Consider the following 19,544-nt stretch of genomic DNA (forward strand, 5'->3'; position numbering starts at 1 on the left):
TCTTCCTGCTGTTTGCTTCGTGACTTTGCTGTTTTTGTTTGTTCGAAGCCTTTGAATGCCTTTTAAAACCTTCCCTTTTTTTATTACTGTCATTTGGTTATTGTGATCTCAGAGCTGGGAGTTATCCCTGACTCTTAAACTGGCCTGGCGGGCTTCTTTTGCCTTCCAGCAAACCCCTGGAGATCTACCCGGAGCCAAAGAAGAAACTGTTTGCCAAGAAAGGTGGCTCTTCTTCCTCCTCTTCTGCATCAGGACTGAAGAAGTTCTTCTCCGCTCTGAGTCAGAGCACCAAGCAGAGGCTGGGCAGGTTCCGCTGCTACAGCATGGAGCAGATTTGTGCCCCGGAGCCGGGAGCTGCAGCGCCCACTGAGGAGCCAGGCCCAGGCGCCACCAGCACACCCAAAATGAAGAAAGCGCCTTCCCTGCAGTCCTTGCAGCTGGTGAGTCCAGAGGGTGCATCTCATGATCAGAGGCCGGAGATCTTTTTGGCTGGGGTGTGCATGTCGGATCTTTGCCCGGTCCCATCCCTGCAGGCCAACTTTGAAAGGTTGGCGGGGCGAAGCACCTGCGCAGCCAATCCACCCAGCTTCAGCTCTCCCACCTATCAGCTGAGGGCCTGGAGAGCTGAAGTTCACTTTGTACAGACACTGGCTGTGCAACTGAGTTCTTCCCTGCGAGAACTGCCATGTGCAGCTGATGCAGCAGGCTTTGGTTCTCCTGCCAAAGTCTGCTTTCCCTTACCAGTGCACAGTCAGGAGCGCCCTTAAAGGCTCCCCGTTGTGCATCGGCAGGCCGCGTCTCTACCTGTACAACCTCAGATGTGGAGAAGTGGAGGAAAGCCTTGCAGGCCAAATTTGGCCTTCAGGTCAGAGGTTTCTCCACCCTTGCACTAGGTGGCTTAGATCTGGGACTTCCAGAGGCAGGAAAAACTCAGCCTACTTTATGTAGGGCAGCGACTATCAAATTGTGTTCAGGGGTGTCATGGTGGGGAACCTCTTCTCAAAAGACAGTTTGCCCCTCTCCACTGATTCCCTCCTCCCCCATCTTGCAGAAATTCTAGAGTCTCTAAGGCAGTTGGACAGCTCCTCGTACGCTTCCTCCTGCTGCCAAGCTGGTGCCAAACGTCTTGCTCTGCTTTCCTTTGGACCACACCAGGAAGGCTGAGAGGGGAGACTTGTTGTCTGGTCAGCCCAGGACCTCCACAAACACTGCCCAGGCTTGCAGCCTGTGGAGGTCCCTTCAGTCCTGCTAATGCAGTAGTTTGACTTCACCCCCAGAGGCACACTCCATTGTCTCTCAAGGCGGACTGATGCCCACAACAACAGCCTTTAACCTTTTCAGGCCCGGGAAGCATATTTTAGCCTAAACGAATGTTTAAGGTTTGTTAAACATATATTTGTGCGGTCATTGAGCTGTTGGCAAGGCCACCCTTAAGCCAGGCTGCGGCCCAGGAGTGGGGTTGCAACCCACCAGCTGAAGACCAGTGTTTGTAGTTATTCTCTCAGTTCCCCAGTACAATGGTGAAGCCCAATAGTTCTGGCCAGAGTCCCAAGTTGCACTGCCATACATGCCCTACCATAGAAGCAGCCAATTTGGTGCCCACAGTATGCCCTTCTTTGTAAATTCCAGTACAAACTGCTCCATGCCTCCCAGACTACTGTGCAGATTAAAAAGGAGTTATAGCCACTGCCTTTCATACTGTCCAAACATTCAGTCAGATCCAACATATTTGGGATTGGAAATGACAATTGTTAGGCTTTCTTTGCCCGGTGTCTGCTTTTTTAAAAGCAGAATCCCGGGGTTAGTTTTCTCAACCCTTGCTCTGGCTCAGCTCTTTCATTCTCCCGCTAGGTGTCGCCATTCCGCCAACCAAGAAAAGCCTCTTCTGTTCAAAATCTGCATTCCTTACTGGGCAAGGCTGACCGGTCCAGTCTCTATGCACTGGGGGAACCAAAGGAGGAGGAAGCTGCTCTAAACAGGTAACGCTGAAAATCCTAAATCTCCCATTTTTGTCATTTCTTCTGAAACACTGTGCAAGCAGCAGATTATGCTATGCCTGGTTATTGCGGCATGTGGGATGGCGTGTTTGACCTTACAACTCACTCACACTTGGCTGTAAGCGACACATTATATATGCAGTAGTATCATTCAGAATAGGAGCCAGCGGGTGGCCTTTTCGGCAATAAACATGGAAGAACAGACCCATTCCTGCCCCTGATCATTGATTATGTATGTTCTGAAGGAAATTGGACATCTTAAAATGTGCCTGCCCTGTGGGTGAACCAGCCTATTTCTGCTCCATGTCACTTTTGCACATGTTCTTTTTCATCCACATTAAAGGTAAAGGGACCCCTGACCATTGGGTCCAGTCGTGGCTGACTCTGGGGTTGCGGCGCTCATCTCGCTTTATTGGCCGAGGGAGCTGGCGTACAGCTTCCGGGTCATGTGGCCAGCATGAATAAACCGCTTCTGGCAAACCAGAGCAGCGCACGGAAACGCCGTTTACCTTCCCGCTGGAGCAGTACCTATTTATCTATTTGCACTTTGACGTGCTTTCGAACTGCTAGGTTGGCAGGAGCAGGGACTGAGCAACGGGAGCTCACCCCGTCACGGGGATTCGAACCGCCGACCTTCTGAGCAGCAAGTCCTAGGCTCTGTGGTTTAACCCACAGCACCACCTGCGTCCTTCATCACGTCCCTTCATCCACATTACTCTGCTGCTAATTTTTATTTTTAACAAAATTCACATTGGCTTGGTTTCAGTAGAACTGGCTGGATGTTACGTGCTTGAGCATTGGGTTTGTTTGTCACCACCCTCTCCTTCCTTCCTTCCTTCCTTCCTTCCTTCCTTCCTTCCTTCCTTCCTTCTCCCATGTTACTCCTAGGAAGCGATCCGAAGTTTCGTTTCCATTGTCAAACCTTAAAACAGTAGCTAATTTTAACTATGGTTTACGGAAACAAGCCAGCTTCGTAGGCTGCAGAATGAAGTTGCTTCATTTCCCTGTCACATAATTAGGACTAACCGTGGTTTGCCTAGTCGGCAGGTTAAAACTACATATAATTTAACAGAAGCAATAGCCACACTGGAGGAAAAGAGGGAAAGTTCGTGTACACAATGCCAAGCCCGCATTTAGAGTTGTGTCTGAGTTGGGCCATTTAAATATGCATTTCCTGCTTGCACCAGTATTCCTTCCTTTTCCTAGAAACGCAGGTGCCCCACATCGCCGCTCCCTCAGCGTGGAGGACATTGGCTCCCCCAACTTGGCGAGAACCGTCGGGCGAGTGGTGGAAGTTTTCCCAGACGGAACAAGCCAGCTGGAATTGCAGCACCGCCCAGAGGGCAACTTCGGATTTCGTGTCTCGTCAGGAAATGGCCGTCCTGACACAGGTATATGTTCAGTGCAGGGCAGAGGGGCAGAACCTCAGGCCCTCTGTGCTTCTGTTCCTGGCATCTGAGATTTTCCCAGGCCCTCCCCTGCCCTGCCTCCCCCCCCCCCCCGTGTTTTTGTCTGGCTGGAGTGTGTCCTTGAACTATTCTGTCAGGCACAGGATGTCCAGAGTGAGGAATTAGCTATTTGTTGTCAACAGCAGACTTATAATTACAGGTAGGTAGCCGTGTTGGTCTGCCGTAGTCGAAACAAAAGAAAATGAATTTTAAAAGCTCATACCACGAAAGCTCATACCAATAACTAACTTAGTTGGTCTCTAAGGTGCTACTGGAAGGAATTTTTTTAAAAAAAATTAGCAGACTTTTACGTCAGGGAAAGGCATGTCCATCAGTGCTTCGTCTCTAAGCTACTCCTAGGTGTGCACCTGTTTATGCTGGGAAGCAAAGACAGTTGAAATACTCCCCAAACATAAAGGCTTCATCCCTGGTCTCCCATAACTCCCAGTGCATGCACTGTTTTGGGGTGCCCTGATGCGCAAGAGTGCAGCGCAAGCAGAAAAGCAGATTGTGGAACACTCCCTTGTTATGTGAGAGTCCGAGTCAGCCATTTTTTTTAGGCTAAGCCTGTCACAAAGTGGGTCAGATGGCGGGAATAATTGAACACAGATGTTTCCACGTTCTTTTCCCAGGCAGGCTCCTGAGAATGTCGCAATATTTGTGGACTAAGATGACAAATGTTTTTCCTGGCCTTAAGCACTCTGGCTCCAGGAATTAAGTGTTTTCATTGCACAGCCCTGGACTTTTCAGATACTGTCCCCACCCTAAGAGGTTTCAGATATTATTTGGGGTACAGCTGAAGATGACCAGTGTCAGTTCCTGGCTCCCACTTCTCCGGAAGCCTTTGTGTCATGAGAGAGGTAAAACCTTTCTACAATATATTTGGAGATTCTCCCCAGCCTTCATCCCGTTCCTCCTATCCAAAACTTTTTCTCTTGTGCATACCTTTGGAATTTGCTTCCTCTGCCCAGCTATGAAATCTGTATTAAGCATAAACCCAAGCTGGAGAGGACCTGCTTGATCATAGAATCCAGACTGTGTCACCCGCCCAAATTATCCAGCGCATTGCATGCATTTTAGTGAGGCGGCCTTGTGGGGAGGGTGCTGCAGCGTCCAGCCCCCTCCCTGAATTTTCTCAGAGAAACTTGGAGATAGAGGGCCTCCCCTATGCCCCCATCATCACCACCAAACATGGTGTGCCTGTTTACACTCTCGGTTTCTGGATATGGACTTGTTGGGGGGATGAACTTAGAATGCATCTAAGTTCAACATAATCTAAGAGATGGAAAAGGTACCTGCAATTCCAGAAGGGAAGGGAGTGTTTGTAAGAGCAGAACCAGCATGCTGGCTACACTTCACTTTGGTTTTGTACCTCGTTAGGAGGGAAATATGAAGAATCTCCAACCACGTTTTCCCCCTAGTAAATGCTAATGTTGGCCTTTTGCAGGGGAGAGTCCTCTGCCTGCTGGTTCTGCTCTTACAAACACTCCCTTCTCTTCTGGAATTGCAGGTACCGTTTCCATCTCTTAGTGCATCTGAATAGTCCAAAAAGGGGTAATTCTCAGTTTCTTCCATTGCTTTTACTGTGCTTTTTCAATAGCCTTTCTGGGCAGGGAGAGGTTCCTTCTGCTGATGCATGCAGGACAACTTCCAGGATTTTGTGGGGCAGCCACAAAGCCTACTAGCTGATAGGGGCATAATCCAGGCACTCCTGCTATGGCCCATGGCCTAGTTGCAGTCTTTGAAGTATGGCTACTCAGGGCTTTATTCCACAGAAATACCTGGAGATACTGGGGGTTGGTCCAGGAACCTTATGTATGCAAAGCAGATAACCTACTGCTGAAGTACAGTCCTTCAGAGCCAGTGTGGTGTAGTGGTTAAGAGCAGTGGACTCGTAATCTGGGGAACCGGCTTCGCGTCTCCACTCCTCCACATGCAGCTGCTGGGTGACCTTGGGCCAGTCACACTTCTCTGAAGTCTCTCAGCCCCACTCACCTCACAGAGTGTTTGTTGTGGGGCAGAAAGGGAAAGGAGATTGTTAGCCGCTTTGAGACTCCTTAGGGTAGTGATAAAGCGGGATATCAGATCCAAACTCTTCTTCTTCTTCTTCCATCTAAGATTTCCTGCTACTGATTGTGTTTCTCCCGTAACTGTGGCCTCTTATTTTCTTTAACGTTCAATTTGTACAAGTGCATTGTAGACATACCTCAGCAAGCCCCATAACAGCCAAAAATCATTTTTGTCTCTTGGCAAGCATGGGGCTAGAGCAGTTGCTGAGCTTGCCTGGCTTCTGATGGCGCTCTTTTCAGGAGCATTGCTTGTGAAGCTGTTCCCCGGTTGAGAGAGCGTTCCGCAAGCCTCTGAGATTGGAGGCTGACGCTACGTGCTGACACAAAACCTCACTGCCCATGTATACTTCTCAAGTGTTTTGGAGTGCAATGGCAAAGGCAATGAGGAAGCACGATAGCTTGAAAGATAATGAAAATAAAGTGTATGTTTCCAGACACTTGAGAATTTGGGCTGAGAACAGATTCTTTGTGAAGAAAGAACCGCAGAAATAAGAAACTCAGCACCATTCAAGCTGTCAGATTAAACACTCATCAATATGAGCCTCAGTTTAGTCTGACCCTCGCAGTTCAGCATTCTTATCAGTGTCATAAGAATTCACTTCTACATTGCCTTGTTCGTTACCCAGGTGAGGGGCCACCTTTTAAAGAAATGACACAACCAAAGAAACTGTTTTCAAGTCCAGCATCCGGATTTAGGGGCCGTGTTTATTATAGCTATTTCAATAGGGCAGAGCTCAACACAGCATGCCAGTTTAGAAGGTCTGCCCCAAGGCACTTCAGAACTAAAGCTTATATAGTTGTTCAAACACAGCAAACAAAGGGTCGTAAAACATTTTCCCATACGTCAGGAAAGGTTACAGGTCATGAGATAGAAAACACATAGTGTCTTCCTGCTCTCCACTTCCCCTGCTGTCACCTTGGGGGTGACCAGAAGTGCCTAGGCCTTTTGACTGTTTTAGGTCTCGGATGTCCCACGTTACCCTGGCAACCTGGCCTTCAGTGGGAGGGAAGAGCATCGTAAAATCCTCTCCCACTCCTCTTCCTGGGTCTCAGATAGCTTCAGGGATGCTTAATGCATGTGAGTTTTAGCATAGATGGGATTTGAGATCTTCTTGCACTACATAAAAAGACTGCCTTAATGCATCAGCAGTCCTTTCCAAAAGCAGGAGGGGGAGGCAGAGGACATGTCAAGGCAGGAGTCTCACCATCAGCAACTTCCTTAGTTTAAGAATTGCTGCTCAGGTTCCACGGTTTCTCATTCCCAATCCAACCTGAGCTGTCTGTGTGAAGAGAGACGCATGAGTAGACATAGCGGAGGCATGACTGAAGGGCATGTAGACACATTCCTGATGAGAGATGCGAGGAGAGAGCTCAGTCGAGGAGCTACAACCCCTTGATGCCTGTACGCAGTCCAGTTGGCGCACGGTGCTTCAGTGGAAACTTGGAATTGGGGTTTCAGCACCTTGATCCACTGCTGTTGGCATCTCTTATGCGCCGTGATGTGCAGCCAGATGGACACTGGAGTTTAAGGAACCTCCAGATCGGCTGCCGCAACGAGGATTTACTAAAACATTGTGTGCAGAGAATCATTCTTACAAGGGTAGCAGTTCATCTTGCAAGTGCATCGATGAGCAGGTGTGCACATTTCTCGCCAGGCTGCAGGCAGTCAGAAGAGCAAGAGCAGAACTTGCTATCAGCCCAAGTGAGCCCAAAACAGGTGTGTAGTCAAAGCCAGGCAGGAGTTAAAATCTAAGGGAGGGAGCAAAATTCCCAAGCTCAGGAGCAAGCTCAAAGGGCCTTATAGGACCTGGTGAGGCACGATTGCTCCTTCGTGTTGGGTAGGCTGGTGCCGCAGTCTAGATGGTACTCTTGAAACCCAGAGCTCAGTCTGCCAGTCTTGCCTTGTGAACAGACCACCGATGGCACAGGAAGTAAGATGCAGGATCCTATTTGTTGGGGGTCTTGGGTTGAGAGATGGCACATGCCACATGAACAGAAGCAGCTGGCCACTGTGCCTCTTCACTGAGTAATAACATCTTGCTTTGGAATGTGACATCAAGACTCTCCCATCCCCAAAATCTCTGGCTGGGGGGACCATTTCATATGCTCAAACCAGGATCCATTGAGACCAAGAAAAGGACGGAGAGGGAGTGATTCTGTTGCTTTGGAACTGAAACCAGGAGACTAGAACTGCCTGCATGAATAGCGCTGGTTGCTTTTTAAAGCTATTTTCATTTTGTTTTCCCGGCAGGCATCTACGTCCAGGAGATGGCAGATGCCAGCACAGCTAAACTGTATGCTGGACTCCTTGGAGTTGGGGACGAAATCCTGGAGGTGAACGGTGCCAAGGTTGCTGGGCTGGGCCTGGCCCAGATCAATGAACTTCTCTTGTGGGCAGACACCCTCTCGGTTAGAGTGCTGAGGCAGAGGCCCGTCCGGCGGTAGCAAAGAAGTGTAACGCTTTCCCTGCACAGTGCAAGGGAGCCTCTCGTGCCTACTGGGCCTGCCTGAGACTTGGAGCAGAGCCCAGCTCAAACCTCCGTACTAATGCCTTTCTGACTTGAATGTGGGCTGTGACACCGCCAGCCCTCGGAATGATGCTGCAATGCAAGCCAGTGCGCGCGCTGAATGTTTAATTTATGCAAAGATATGGGTCTCTCTCTTCCCTCCCCCAGCCGCCCCTCTGCAACCAAGGAACAAGAATTAGCAGGGAGTATTGGGGCCCTGAGCTGCTTTCCTGCATGTGCGGGATGAAGTGACAGGCATTGCCTTCTCCTTTCCAAATGCACCCATGTTTCCTCTATAAAGTTTGAAGGGTGCTGGGTTGTCTCAAATTGATACGCTAAGCTTAAAAGGCCCTAGGAGATATTTAAGGCACAATTTGACCTTGTTTATGAGTTTTGCTCCACCTCGTCATATTGTGCATTTGTTCGGCGCGTTGAAGAAAAGCGCGGACAAAAATCCTAGGAACTGTAATTTACCCTTCACACAGCTACAATTCCCAACACTTAACAAGCTACAGGTATTCTTTGGGGAAAGTTATGTGCTTTAAATGTATAGCGTGCACACAGCCAGCCACACTGCCAACAAATATTCACCTCAGGAAGTTTCCAGGAGTTGAGAGTCCAGTGAATCTGTTTTGGATAGCTATGGAAACGGCATCCCTCTGTGAAACAGCATGTAGCCCTTATAGGAGGTTGTAGCTTGCCTGGGCAGACTCCAAATCTCCCTCTGTGCTGTTAACAAGCATCTTACACCAAAAATGTAAATCGCATTGAGATTGAGTTGTCCTGTTGGGGAGCTCAGGGTCCCTGTTGAAGAATCTTCGCCCGCCCACCTGCCCTTGCAAACTGTAATTTCTAAGTTTCTTTACAGAAAGGATCGTAGAACTTGTTCTTTAAAGGGGCTTGACATCTTTACCAGAGAGCCCTCAGCACCCTTGTAAAACATCTGGGTTCTTTAGAGATTCACAGCAGGTTTGAAACCGCTTCAAGAGCTGAGTCCTGCTATCGTGAGCAGCAGCCACACATTTGCAGTCTGGGAAGCAAAAAGGGTGGATGGCCTTGGTTTTCTTCTTACAGGCAGGCCAGAATCAAGGATTTGAGGCCCCTGCAGATTCCAGTGGCCTGTATTGTTCTGTACTTGGGGAAATTCTTCCTCAGTAGTCGCTAGGCAGCCCTATCCAACTCTAAAAAAGCTAACCTGGCCTTCATGTTCCTACCCCCTTCATTTTCAGCCTACGACAATGTCCTAGCTCTCATGGCATGCTAAACCTGTGTCTGAGCTGTACCATTTCAGCTTGAGGCTGGGGGCTCACTTGATTTAATGTTCCTCCGTACAGAGGAAATCCCTGCCATGTTAGAAAACTAGTGTGCTAAAAAAACCTAGCATGCTAGTTTTCTACATGAAGGGAAATTTTTGTTCAGTTCTGTGACGACCCCCACTTTCATGTCTGAAATGGCACAGCCCAGAGTTTGGTGCACCCTAAGGAGGCGAAGGTCTGAATTTGCTGTCAGGGTGAAGAAGATGTGCCCTCTTGTTGTATGTGTTGAAATCATTTTGCTTTCCTACTAGCCCCAAATACCAGCTTCACCCCTGAGCCTTGCGGCCAAGAGCTGATTGTGACAGGAGAGGATTCTCTTACGACTGTTGTGAGCGCTCCCATGGGCTGCTCTCGGCAGTGCTGGAAAGCCTCTCTACCTTGTTTTACTGTATTTCTCTGATTAAATTATTTTTTGAGAGAACTTGGTGCTCCTGGTCTTCAGTCGCTGATGGAAGCGGTTTTGCAAATCGGCACAATCCTTTTTTTATCCTTGCACCCCATCTGTGGGGTAGGCTAGCCATAATGCTGCTTTGCATTTCTTGACCTTTGGGTGTGTGTTTTTTTAAGAAACAAGCAGCGCTCCAGAAAGAAATGGCGCCCACTATGGGAGCTCCAATTGCACATTTCTAAAGCCACTAAAGGTTTCTGAAGTAGTTCAGCTCAGCTCAGTGGGAAGAACAACTGAGTACAGGGAAGCCTGCAGAGCAGCTTTCAATCCAGGGTCTCCACCCAGCTCCAGTGGCAAGCATCTTTGGGAAAAGGACTGAAGTCTACAGCAGGTGTGTGTTGCATCGCCGTCTGTTGCACTATGCTGGGCTCATTGGAATTCACAGAGCCGCAAGAGGCGAGCATGGAAGAGACACGTTGCAAGCCACATGCCATGTTCTGCTGCTGTTTTGTCAGGCTGATGGACTTGGGGAAGACCAGAGCCCAGTCATATCCCCTACAACTTGCAGAAGAAAAACACCTCTTGATGGCTTCGCTGGAAGCTCCCGCTTGGTGTGCCAGATGAACTCTGGGCTTAGCTGTTCAGTACAAACGGATCATTTCAAGCAGGTAAGCCATTGTCAAGGGAGTCGAAGATTTACTGTTTATTTCCTGACTTTTCCTCCGAGGAGCTGAAGGTGGCGTTGCACGGTTCTTGTCCCTCCTTCCTTGCAGTTGTAACCCTCAACAAACAAATGTCATAAGTTAGACTGAGAGATATTGGCTGGCCCAAGGGGGAGTGGGATTTGAACCTAAATCTCACCAGTCATAGATAATCCTCATCATTGCACTACACTGACTCATAAAGGGGGGGGCACCTATAGCTGTTGCCGTTTTATTAGTGAGGCCATCAGAGTTTTTGATGTAACCACTTAGGGCTCATGCAGCTCTGTGCCTGAATATTGTTGGGTTTTTTGTCCCAGTGCTTTTCCCTCCTTTCCCCAGGACAAAGGGTAAAAAACCCCGCTTGGACACAAAAAGAAGTTTGGGTGAGACCCTTAGTTGTGTATTGGATAACAAATGACTATTCCCACCACTGCAGGCTTTGATAAGTCTCCCCTTTGTCTGACAAATGGCAATATTGAGCAATCTTGCCCTTCGACTGAAATGTTAATTGTTCGCTGAAGCAGGCAAGAGATCGCCAAAGAAGGATGCTGCTGCCAGATGGACAGCCGGGCTTCCAGAAGCTTCTTTCCTGAAAAAGGACCATGAAGGCAGCCCAATATTAACCCCCCGTTTGCCTTTTCCTTAGGTTTTTGCTAACAGATGCTAGAAGTGTTTTGTTTGGACTGGGTGTTTTGGGTTACGATCTGAAGACCTGGCAGAGTGCTGTCTCACTACAGATCACACAGATGCTATTCATTCATTCATTTACTTTATGAATCGCTTCCCATGTGGAATCCTGAAGCAATTTGCAATAGTAACACCATTATTATTATTATTATTATTATTATTATTATTATTATTACTATTTATTTTAGGGTTGCCATATTTTGAAGAGCAAAAAAGAGGCTGCTATGACGACACTCATTTTAAATACCCCTACTATATGTATAGGGACGCGGGTGGCGCTGTGGTCTAAACCACTGAGCCTTGGGCTTGCCAATTGGAAGGTCGGCGGTTCGAATCCCCGCAACGGGGTGAGCTCCTGTTGCTCGGTCCCTGCTCCTGCCAATCTAGCAGTACGAAAGCACACCAAAGTGCAAGTAGATAAATAGGTACCACTCTGGTGGGAAGGTAAACGGTGTTTCCATGCGCTGCTCTGGTTCGCCAGAAGCAGCTTAGTCATGCTGGCCACATGACCCGAAAGCTGTATGCCGGCTCCCTCGGCCAATAAAGTGAGATGAGTGCTGCAACCTCAGAGTCATCCGCGACTGGACCTAATGGTCAGGGGTCCCTTTACCTTTACTATATGTATGCTATAGAAGCTGTGATATATTGCTGAGGGGAGCAGGAGAAGAGAAGTGAAGAGGAAAGCAATTCTTCAGCCGCCAGTTATGTCCATGTCTCATCCAGAAAGTATAGCCAGAGACATTTTGGCAAATTTAAAAAATCCACCTGGGCAGAAAATTTCCCCCTGAAAAAGAGTACGTGTCCTGGAAAAAGAGGACACATGGCAACCCTAGTTATATGCTGCCCATCTAACTGAGTTGCCCCAGCCACTCTGGGCGGCTCCCAACAAAATATTAAAAACACAATAAAACACCAACCATTAAAAACTTCCCTGAACAAATGTAAGCAGTTAAAACAATGGCATATAGGAAAACAATTTTTGGAAAACTACCCGTTGCATTGCAGTGATTCTTGCAAGAGTCTCACCCAAATCCAAGAAATGATTTGGCTCCTAATTCTTAGGTCAGAAAGGGACTTGACCTGAGAACCATGATTGTGTTCCAGTGACTCTTTAGTCCAGGGGTCAGCAGACTGTTTCAGCAGGGGGCCAGTCCACTGTCCCTCAGACCTTGTGGGGGGCCGGACTGTATTTTTTTTTGGGGGGATGAATGAATTCCTATGCCCCACAAATAACCCAGAGATGCATTTTAAATAAAAGGACACATTCTACTCATGTAAAAACACGCTGATTCCCTGACCGTCCGCGGGCTGGATTTTGAAGGCGATTGGGCCGGATCCAGCCCCCGGGCCTTAGTTTGCCTACCCATGCTTTAGTCAATGGATCCCCTGCCTGGACCCAGCAAGGCTCCTGGGAGTTGCACCTCCGGCTTCTGCAAAACATTCCTATGCCAAAGGTACCCAAAGGCCAGCTGCTTTTCTCTGGAGCCAGCAGGGCCTTAAATTACTTATGGCAAGGCGGCGGGGGGGGGAGAGAGAGATAAGGATTCATCAACACTGGAACCCAGGGGTGAAACTAGGCTTTATTTCACGTGGTTTGAAGACCCAGTCTGGCGCGCGCATGTGCGCGCGTGCGCACACGCAAACACACCCAATACACATTTGTGCACGCACAGCCTCAATGGCACCCCTCAGGAGGCTTTGCACAGGGCAAACAACCTTGCCTAGCCAGCCCACCCCACCCCCACCCCCGTTACAGCACTGCTGGAACCAAACCTTACACGGAGACTCTGCCCTACCCGTTTACATAAGGCAAATCACCCTCTGTAAATGATCTCTCATGCGCACACGCAATCCAGCGCACATGTGCATCCTTTAGAGCACATACGGCTTTATGGCTATCAGCAGATTCAAGGGTGAGCACTTGACAGCTGAGGAGCAGATTTTGGGGAGTATGATCGTTTTGGCCGCAGCTATGATTTTAAATGGAGCACAATAGAATTTTGGCATCACGCAAGGTGCTGCTGAAATTTGATGTTCCAGTGGCCTCTACTTAGTTGCAAAAGCAACCAAGCAAATAGTGTCTAGGCAAAGAGGACATCAAAGAGGCTTCCCCCGCCCCAGCCCCGCTCCTGGGGGGGGGGGGGAATCCTATGGACCGGTGCGTCCTATGGGGTGAAAAAAACGGTATGCCTATAGTGGCAATGGGCAAGTCCTTTTAAAAGAAAATAATTTTTTCAAGTGTTCTGCTGCGACTGCCCCCCCCCCCCGTTTTGTGTGCCAAGAGACTGCGCGTGTGTGCGTTTTTTAAAGCGGAGATAAACAGAACTGCTAGCATCCAAGAGAACGAAGATTGAAAAGCGGCTCTGAGTAACTTGCCTCTAGATCTGTGACAATATAAAGAAAGGGAAGGAGCCCTATACACCACCTCAGGCTCCTGAAAGGAAAGGTGGGATAAAGGCTTGTAAATAAATGAAATAAAAAAATAAGTTCTGGGCAGAGGATGGCACTGTCATTTGGGATGAGCTTTTGCTAGCGAGACAAAAGGCTGCAAGAGATTTCTGTCTGTTTACCCTGCCACCAGGGCGGGCGAGGGGATCAGGGCTGCAGCTCCCCCAGCAGCAAGAGGCCCCCTGAATCCTCCCCACCGCCCTGCCCCACTGCCCTATTTCCCGCAGCGCATCACATGGCAGGCACCCCACCAGAGGTGCTTCTCCCTCTTTCCTGGAAGGCTTCCTGCTTTTGCTGGCTTTTTCCACAGCCAGCCAGAGCTTGACAGCAGGGAAGGAAGGAGGGAGGGGAGCCTTGCTCCAATTGCCCACGGCTTCCATTGACACACAGCAGAGATCAGGAGGGCGCAGGAGCAAACAAGGCTCTGTGCCAAACAATTCTGGGCTGGCAGCCAAGCCAAGAAGCCACCTGCCCGGTTCCAGCTTTGCCTCGGCTCTTCCAGCTGCCTCTCATCCTCCCCCTCCCTTCTTTCCAGGGCTGCTCCTGCTCCCTGGATGAGTAACTTCAGCTTTTTTGTTCTCAGTTTGCCTTCAGAAGCGCATATTCCAATGCTAATGACTCCAGGGTGTCTGGACAGATTGCCTGGCTGGCTGTTCCCTGAAGAGGAGGAGGAGGAGGAGGAGGGAAGAGCTCTCTCGGCTTCTTGTGGCGCTTTTCTTCCGAGGAAGGAGCCTGTGAACTAGAACAAAACGGCCTCCCACTCCTCTTCGTTTGAATGGCATCTTGCTTTTGTCTCCTGCCGCCCTGGAGAGCGGGTGGCTGTTTGCTACCGCCCTCTGAGGAAATTCTGGGGGATGCGAGGACAGGGCTGCTCCTCTTTCAGTTGTCCCTGAAGGGTGGGGAGGTTTGAGAGGCTCCCTCTTGGGTATATCCTTCCCTCTGATAGTGAACTCAGGTGGTTGAGGGCAAACAGGGATGGAGCCCAAGAAGGGAGGGTGTATAGGGCAAGCACAGGTGAGCAGAGGTCTGCAGAAGTGTCACTTGGAAATAAAAATGGGGGATGTGGGTGGGATTGGGAAAGATTCCCTGGATTTCCCTGGATTATGGAATTATAGAATTGGAAGGACCACTGGGGTCATCTAGTCCAACCCGCCGCAATGCAGGAATCTTTTGCCAACAGGGCTCAAGCTCATAACCCTGAGATTAGTCTCATGCTCTACCAGCTCAGCTATCCCAGATCATAGGCGCCATATCCTAGGGACTGAGCTCCCTTCAGCAGCACCCCCTCCCAAATATTTACTCACAGCTTCTCCTCTCCTGCCCCAGCGGTAGTTCCAGCTCATTGGCCAACCACACTAGCCCTGCCTTACTTAATAGACTTGGTTGTTAATCCGAAAGAGAGGCATACGTTTCTGTGGTTCTATTGCAGCTCTTTTATATGCCTGTTGTCTTTGTCCATGACAGGCCTAGATAGCATCTTGAGAAGTAGATACATCACCTTGACAACAAAGGTCCGTATAGTTAAAGCCATGGTTTTCCCAGTAGTGATGTATGGAAGCGAGAGCTGGACCATAAAGAAGGCTGATCGCCGAAGAATTGATGCTTTTGAATTATGGTGCTGGAGAAGACTCTTGAGAGTCCCATGGACTGCAAGAAGATCAAACGCATCCATTCTTAAGGAAATCAGCCCTGAGTGCTCACTGGAAGGACAGATCCTGAAGCTGAGGCTCCAGTACTTTGGCCACCTCATGAGAAGAGAAGACTCCCTGGAAAAGACCCTGATGTTGGGAAAGATGGAGGGCACAAGGAGAAGGGGGCGACAGAGGACGAGATGGTTGGATAGTGTTTTCGAGGTTACCAGCATGAGTCTGACCAAACTGCGGGAGGTAGTGGAGGACAGAGGTGCCTGGCGTGCTCTGGTCCATGGGGTCACGAAGAGTCGGACACGACTAAACAACAACAACAACAAATTGCAGCTCTGTGGGTACTGTGTCCTTGGGTTCACTTCTAATGCATTCAGGGGAGGCAAATGGAAGGTGTCCTTAGGGGGCAAAGACAACTACAAAAGCTGGTGGCTTCAAAATGACACAGGAAGGTGAATGCTGAAATGTACTACCTGCAAATGTTTGGATGTGAATTCTTCTGCCAAGCCATGGATGCTTTAGTTGAGATTCCTGCATTGCAGAGAGTTGGACTAGATGTCTTTGAGGGTCCCTTCCAACGCTACAGTTCTATGCTTCCGTGAGTCTATGAAGCGTAGGTATCAACAGAGCCAGTATGAATGTTTGACATCTGCCCTGTTAAGTGCTTAGACTTGAGACAAAATGAATTAAAAAAAATAAATCTCAACAACTTTAAAACTGCCACCAGCTGAAACACAATTGAAAGTCTACAGGTGGTAAGTCAATCATCTTCTTTTAATACTGCGGCAAGATCTTTTAGATATACATATATATACAAACACACACATCACATGATTCCAACAGCAAAACAGGAAACAGCAGGCGACGACATTTCAGGATTGCACTATTTAATTTAGCTGTAACTGCTAAACTCAGTCCCCCTGCCTGGATGTTTTCACCTGAGAATTTATACTACGGTCCTGTTATTATCTTGCCACCCACAGGTTTTCCTCACTGGAAATGTTGGCCACAGATTATCTTCACAGTGCATTTTAAAGGTTATCTGCAAATATTTTCCCGTGTCTGAATTCCCTGCTAACCAGTTTCAGAACCCGATACCCAAGCGATGCAGACAGGCAATCGTCAAAGATTATTTCTTTATGTAGCACCATCTTTGGTGCCGAGAGCCCACCTTCAAACAGAAGAGACACACACACTCTCTCTCTCTTTTATGATTTGTGTCTTGCTGCAAGCAAAATGGCTGTTTCGCCCCCACCCCCTTTGTGGTTGGTTTCTCCCTTTTATAGCAGGCCCAAAGTAAGTTATTCAGTCCGAGTGGTAACAAAAGCTAAGTGCAAAAGCACATCCGTAAGCACCATGCCCAATTAAATTTTCTACAGAACGGTTAAATGGAATGGTGCATGAATGCCCAAATATTCTACTCCCAGAAAACCTTCACAGGAAATAGATTAAAACACCACTTCTCAAAAACGTATAAATATTGGACCTCCCTTCTTTAGAGAGAAAAGGGAAGATTCGAGCCCGCAACGCTAGGTAAGGCGGGTGGGGAGGAAGAAGAGTTCCTTTCTTTACGGCCTCCAAACTCTGGAAGGCAGGAGTCTGGCCAAGACTATGGCTTACTTGAGGGCACCTCCAGGCTGAGGGCAAGTTCTGCACTGGAGACTTCCCAATTTGCTGCTCACGCTGTTGGCCATGGCAACACCAGCTCCTGGGGAAATTTTGGAAGGTGCTAAAGCTGCACCTGCCGATACTTCCTCCTATAGATGACCTCTGAAAATACACAAAGCCTTTCCTCCATTGCAGCTCATCATCCTCCTAAATGGCACAAGCTCCTTTAGTCTGTGCCGTTTTGCCTTTCCTGTGCCATTCCCATGTAGGTGGAGCTGCACCCAGAGCCTGGCAGAGGGACAGAATTCTCCTCTCCTCTTCTCCCTACCCCACCCGTAACTGACTTCTGGTCTGTTTCCATTGACCAGTATAGGTTGAGCTCTGCTCTCCTCCCCCCCCCCCCGCCGCCCCATTTTTCAAGGCCTTGATAAATTGGATTATTAACAAAACACAGCCAAAGGGAAAATAGCAATTTGACTTAAGCAGCATTCAACATGTTTCACCACGAAACACTGTGAGCGTTCTCCAGTATGGCTGTGAACATGTTTGCTCTGCAGCTATCAGGGAGGTGAGCCAAAGGAACCAACCACCCCCCCACACACCCCAAAATAAGTAGCAGCTGCTGCCCACTTGTACTTTGCATATAGGGCTATGGCTGCTGGAGTGCCTGGATACATCTAAAATAAGTGAACAATGGAGCAGTGTTTTGGATGAGTAAAGATGACAGAGTCAGAAAAGGGGGGGGGGACACCAAGGAGGCAGCTGTCTGTCCACGGCTGGCTTGTTGTCACACGCAGCCTGCTGGCTGTGCCCAAGCATGTCAGCAAAATCTGAGCGACTGAGTTGCTCGAACCACCTGGAATGTACCTGCTTGATAGGAACCAAGGCTTCAGGCGTTTCCAAACTGCGAAGAGCAGAGGAGCGCTTTTCCTGAACTAATCTTAAAAACAATGAAAGGACATCTCTGCAGTGTCAGAGTGAGCCAATCGCCCCGAGGGCAGACATAAAAGGGAGCCTGGAAGGCAGCAGGCAGGCCCAGAGGTTACGAGATCCAGACATTTTAAAATTCTCTCTCGGGCCCCAGTAACTCTTCTCCCCGGTCACATCTGGGTGGCTCAGTGCACAATTTGGACAATCGATGTCTCCCTTCTAAAGCATCCTCAGTTCAATTATCTTACAGGCTTCATCCCATTAGGGATATACTGTTATAAGTTCTCAATAAGGCACATACAAAACTGAGCAGAAAATTAAAAATAGCAGCTTCATGTGGAAGGGTTGGGTGGGTCAGTACTCTCTTGTCATCTGGATGATCAACTTGTTGTACTCACGGTGCTGGAAACACCTGAAGCTTTTTCCTTCCTCGTGGTGGTTGTGGCAAGAGGCACCGTTTTGTTTCTGAAAGCAATTTTCAAAAGACTTCTAACCTCATGTCTAAAATTAGTTGTTTCAAGGAATGTAGTCCAAAACAAAAGCTTTGCTTATTCTGAAGGGGCAGCCACCCCAGGGTTGTCCCCATATACAAAAGCCTCCTTTGTTACCGCCGTACTGAGGAGTCAGCCATTGAAAGGGGTGCATTCAGAGCTGCAGACTTTTGTTAGTTCAATACTTCGCCTCTTTGGTGAATACATATATGTAGCTCAGGGAGCATTGCAGTATTAACGCTCTTATAAAAAAGGTGGCGTATAGGCAGTCCATTCAAAAGTTAAGAGCTTAAACTTAAAAGCTGTTTGCCATAGAGTGTGGAAATATGTGAACGAGGCACAACTCTCACTCCTGAACCAGCTTTGTATCTGAAGGCTTAAACTGTTATCTCCAGCTGTTACGTAAACGGTAGTTTTGTGTTTTAGTGCCAAGAGAACTGTCAAGCTTTCAACCATTTCTGTTTATGGGTAAAATAAATAAAAGTAGGTTTTCTGCACCATGAGCACAATTGGGAGTAAGGTGCCTGGCCTCACCCTCATGGATGGAGAGGCTTGCTTATGAACTTTCTACCTTCAGGTAACCCCTCCGGGAGGGGCTGGAGCTCAACAGTAGAACAGGTGCTTTGCATGCAGAAGGTCCCAGATTCAGTCTCCAAGAAGGGCAGCGAAAGGCCTTTCTCTGAAATACTGGGAAGCTGCTACCAGTGTGGTATAGTGGTTAAGAGTGGTGGACTCGTAATCTGGTGAACTGGGTTCGATTCCCTGCTCCTCCACATGCAGCTGCTGGGTGACCTTGGGCTAGTCACACTTCTCTGAAGTCTCTCAGCCCCACTCACCTCACAGAGTGTTTGTTGTGGGTGAGGAAGGGAAAAGGAGATTGTTAGCCGCTTTGAGACTCCTTCGGGTAGTGATAAAGCGGGATATCAAATCCAAACTCTTCTCTTCTTCTTCAGTCAGTGTTTTTATTACTGAGCCAGGTAGCCCAATGATCTGACCAAGGCAGCTTGCTGTGTTCCTATAGACCCCTCCACATCTCCCAGGGAACCCCAGCACTTTGCAGAAGCTTCTAGGGCACGGGCTCAGGGCCCATGGGGCATCAGCTAGGCCTGCTCAACTTCCCTGATGCTGGCATGAACTAGAAAAAGGCCCAAGCTCACTGCTGCTGCTCTGCTCTGACTGTGCATTGCAGGGGATGGACGGACCTGGTAGTGCTTCATTTAAGCTTGTCATCTGTTAATGATATTTTCCTGGAATAACACCCATAGGCTCTCAAGGAGCCTGCCTCTGCTTATCTATCCAGAGGAGGAA

General features: G+C 48.6%; 1 protein-coding gene across 3 annotated transcripts in view; it reads left to right on the forward strand.

Moving 5' to 3' along the window:
• KIAA1614 (KIAA1614 ortholog) overlaps positions 1-9,000 on the forward strand; it is a 37,952-nt gene extending 28,952 nt beyond the window's left edge. For all 3 annotated transcript variants that reach the window (XM_053391322.1, XM_053391323.1, XM_053391321.1), the window contains 4 exons: positions 170-440; positions 1,852-1,979; positions 3,204-3,388; positions 7,766-9,000. In XM_053391322.1, the coding sequence (XP_053247297.1) occupies positions 170-440; positions 1,852-1,979; positions 3,204-3,388; positions 7,766-7,959 (778 nt within the window). In that variant the 3' untranslated portion in view covers positions 7,960-9,000. The remainder of the gene's footprint in view (positions 1-169; positions 441-1,851; positions 1,980-3,203; positions 3,389-7,765) is intronic.
• Positions 9,001-19,544: the final 10,544 nt, after the last annotated feature.

Source organism: Podarcis raffonei, chromosome 6 (genome assembly GCF_027172205.1).
Source record: "Podarcis raffonei isolate rPodRaf1 chromosome 6, rPodRaf1.pri, whole genome shotgun sequence".
NCBI classification, from domain to species: Eukaryota; Metazoa; Chordata; class Lepidosauria; order Squamata; family Lacertidae; genus Podarcis; species Podarcis raffonei.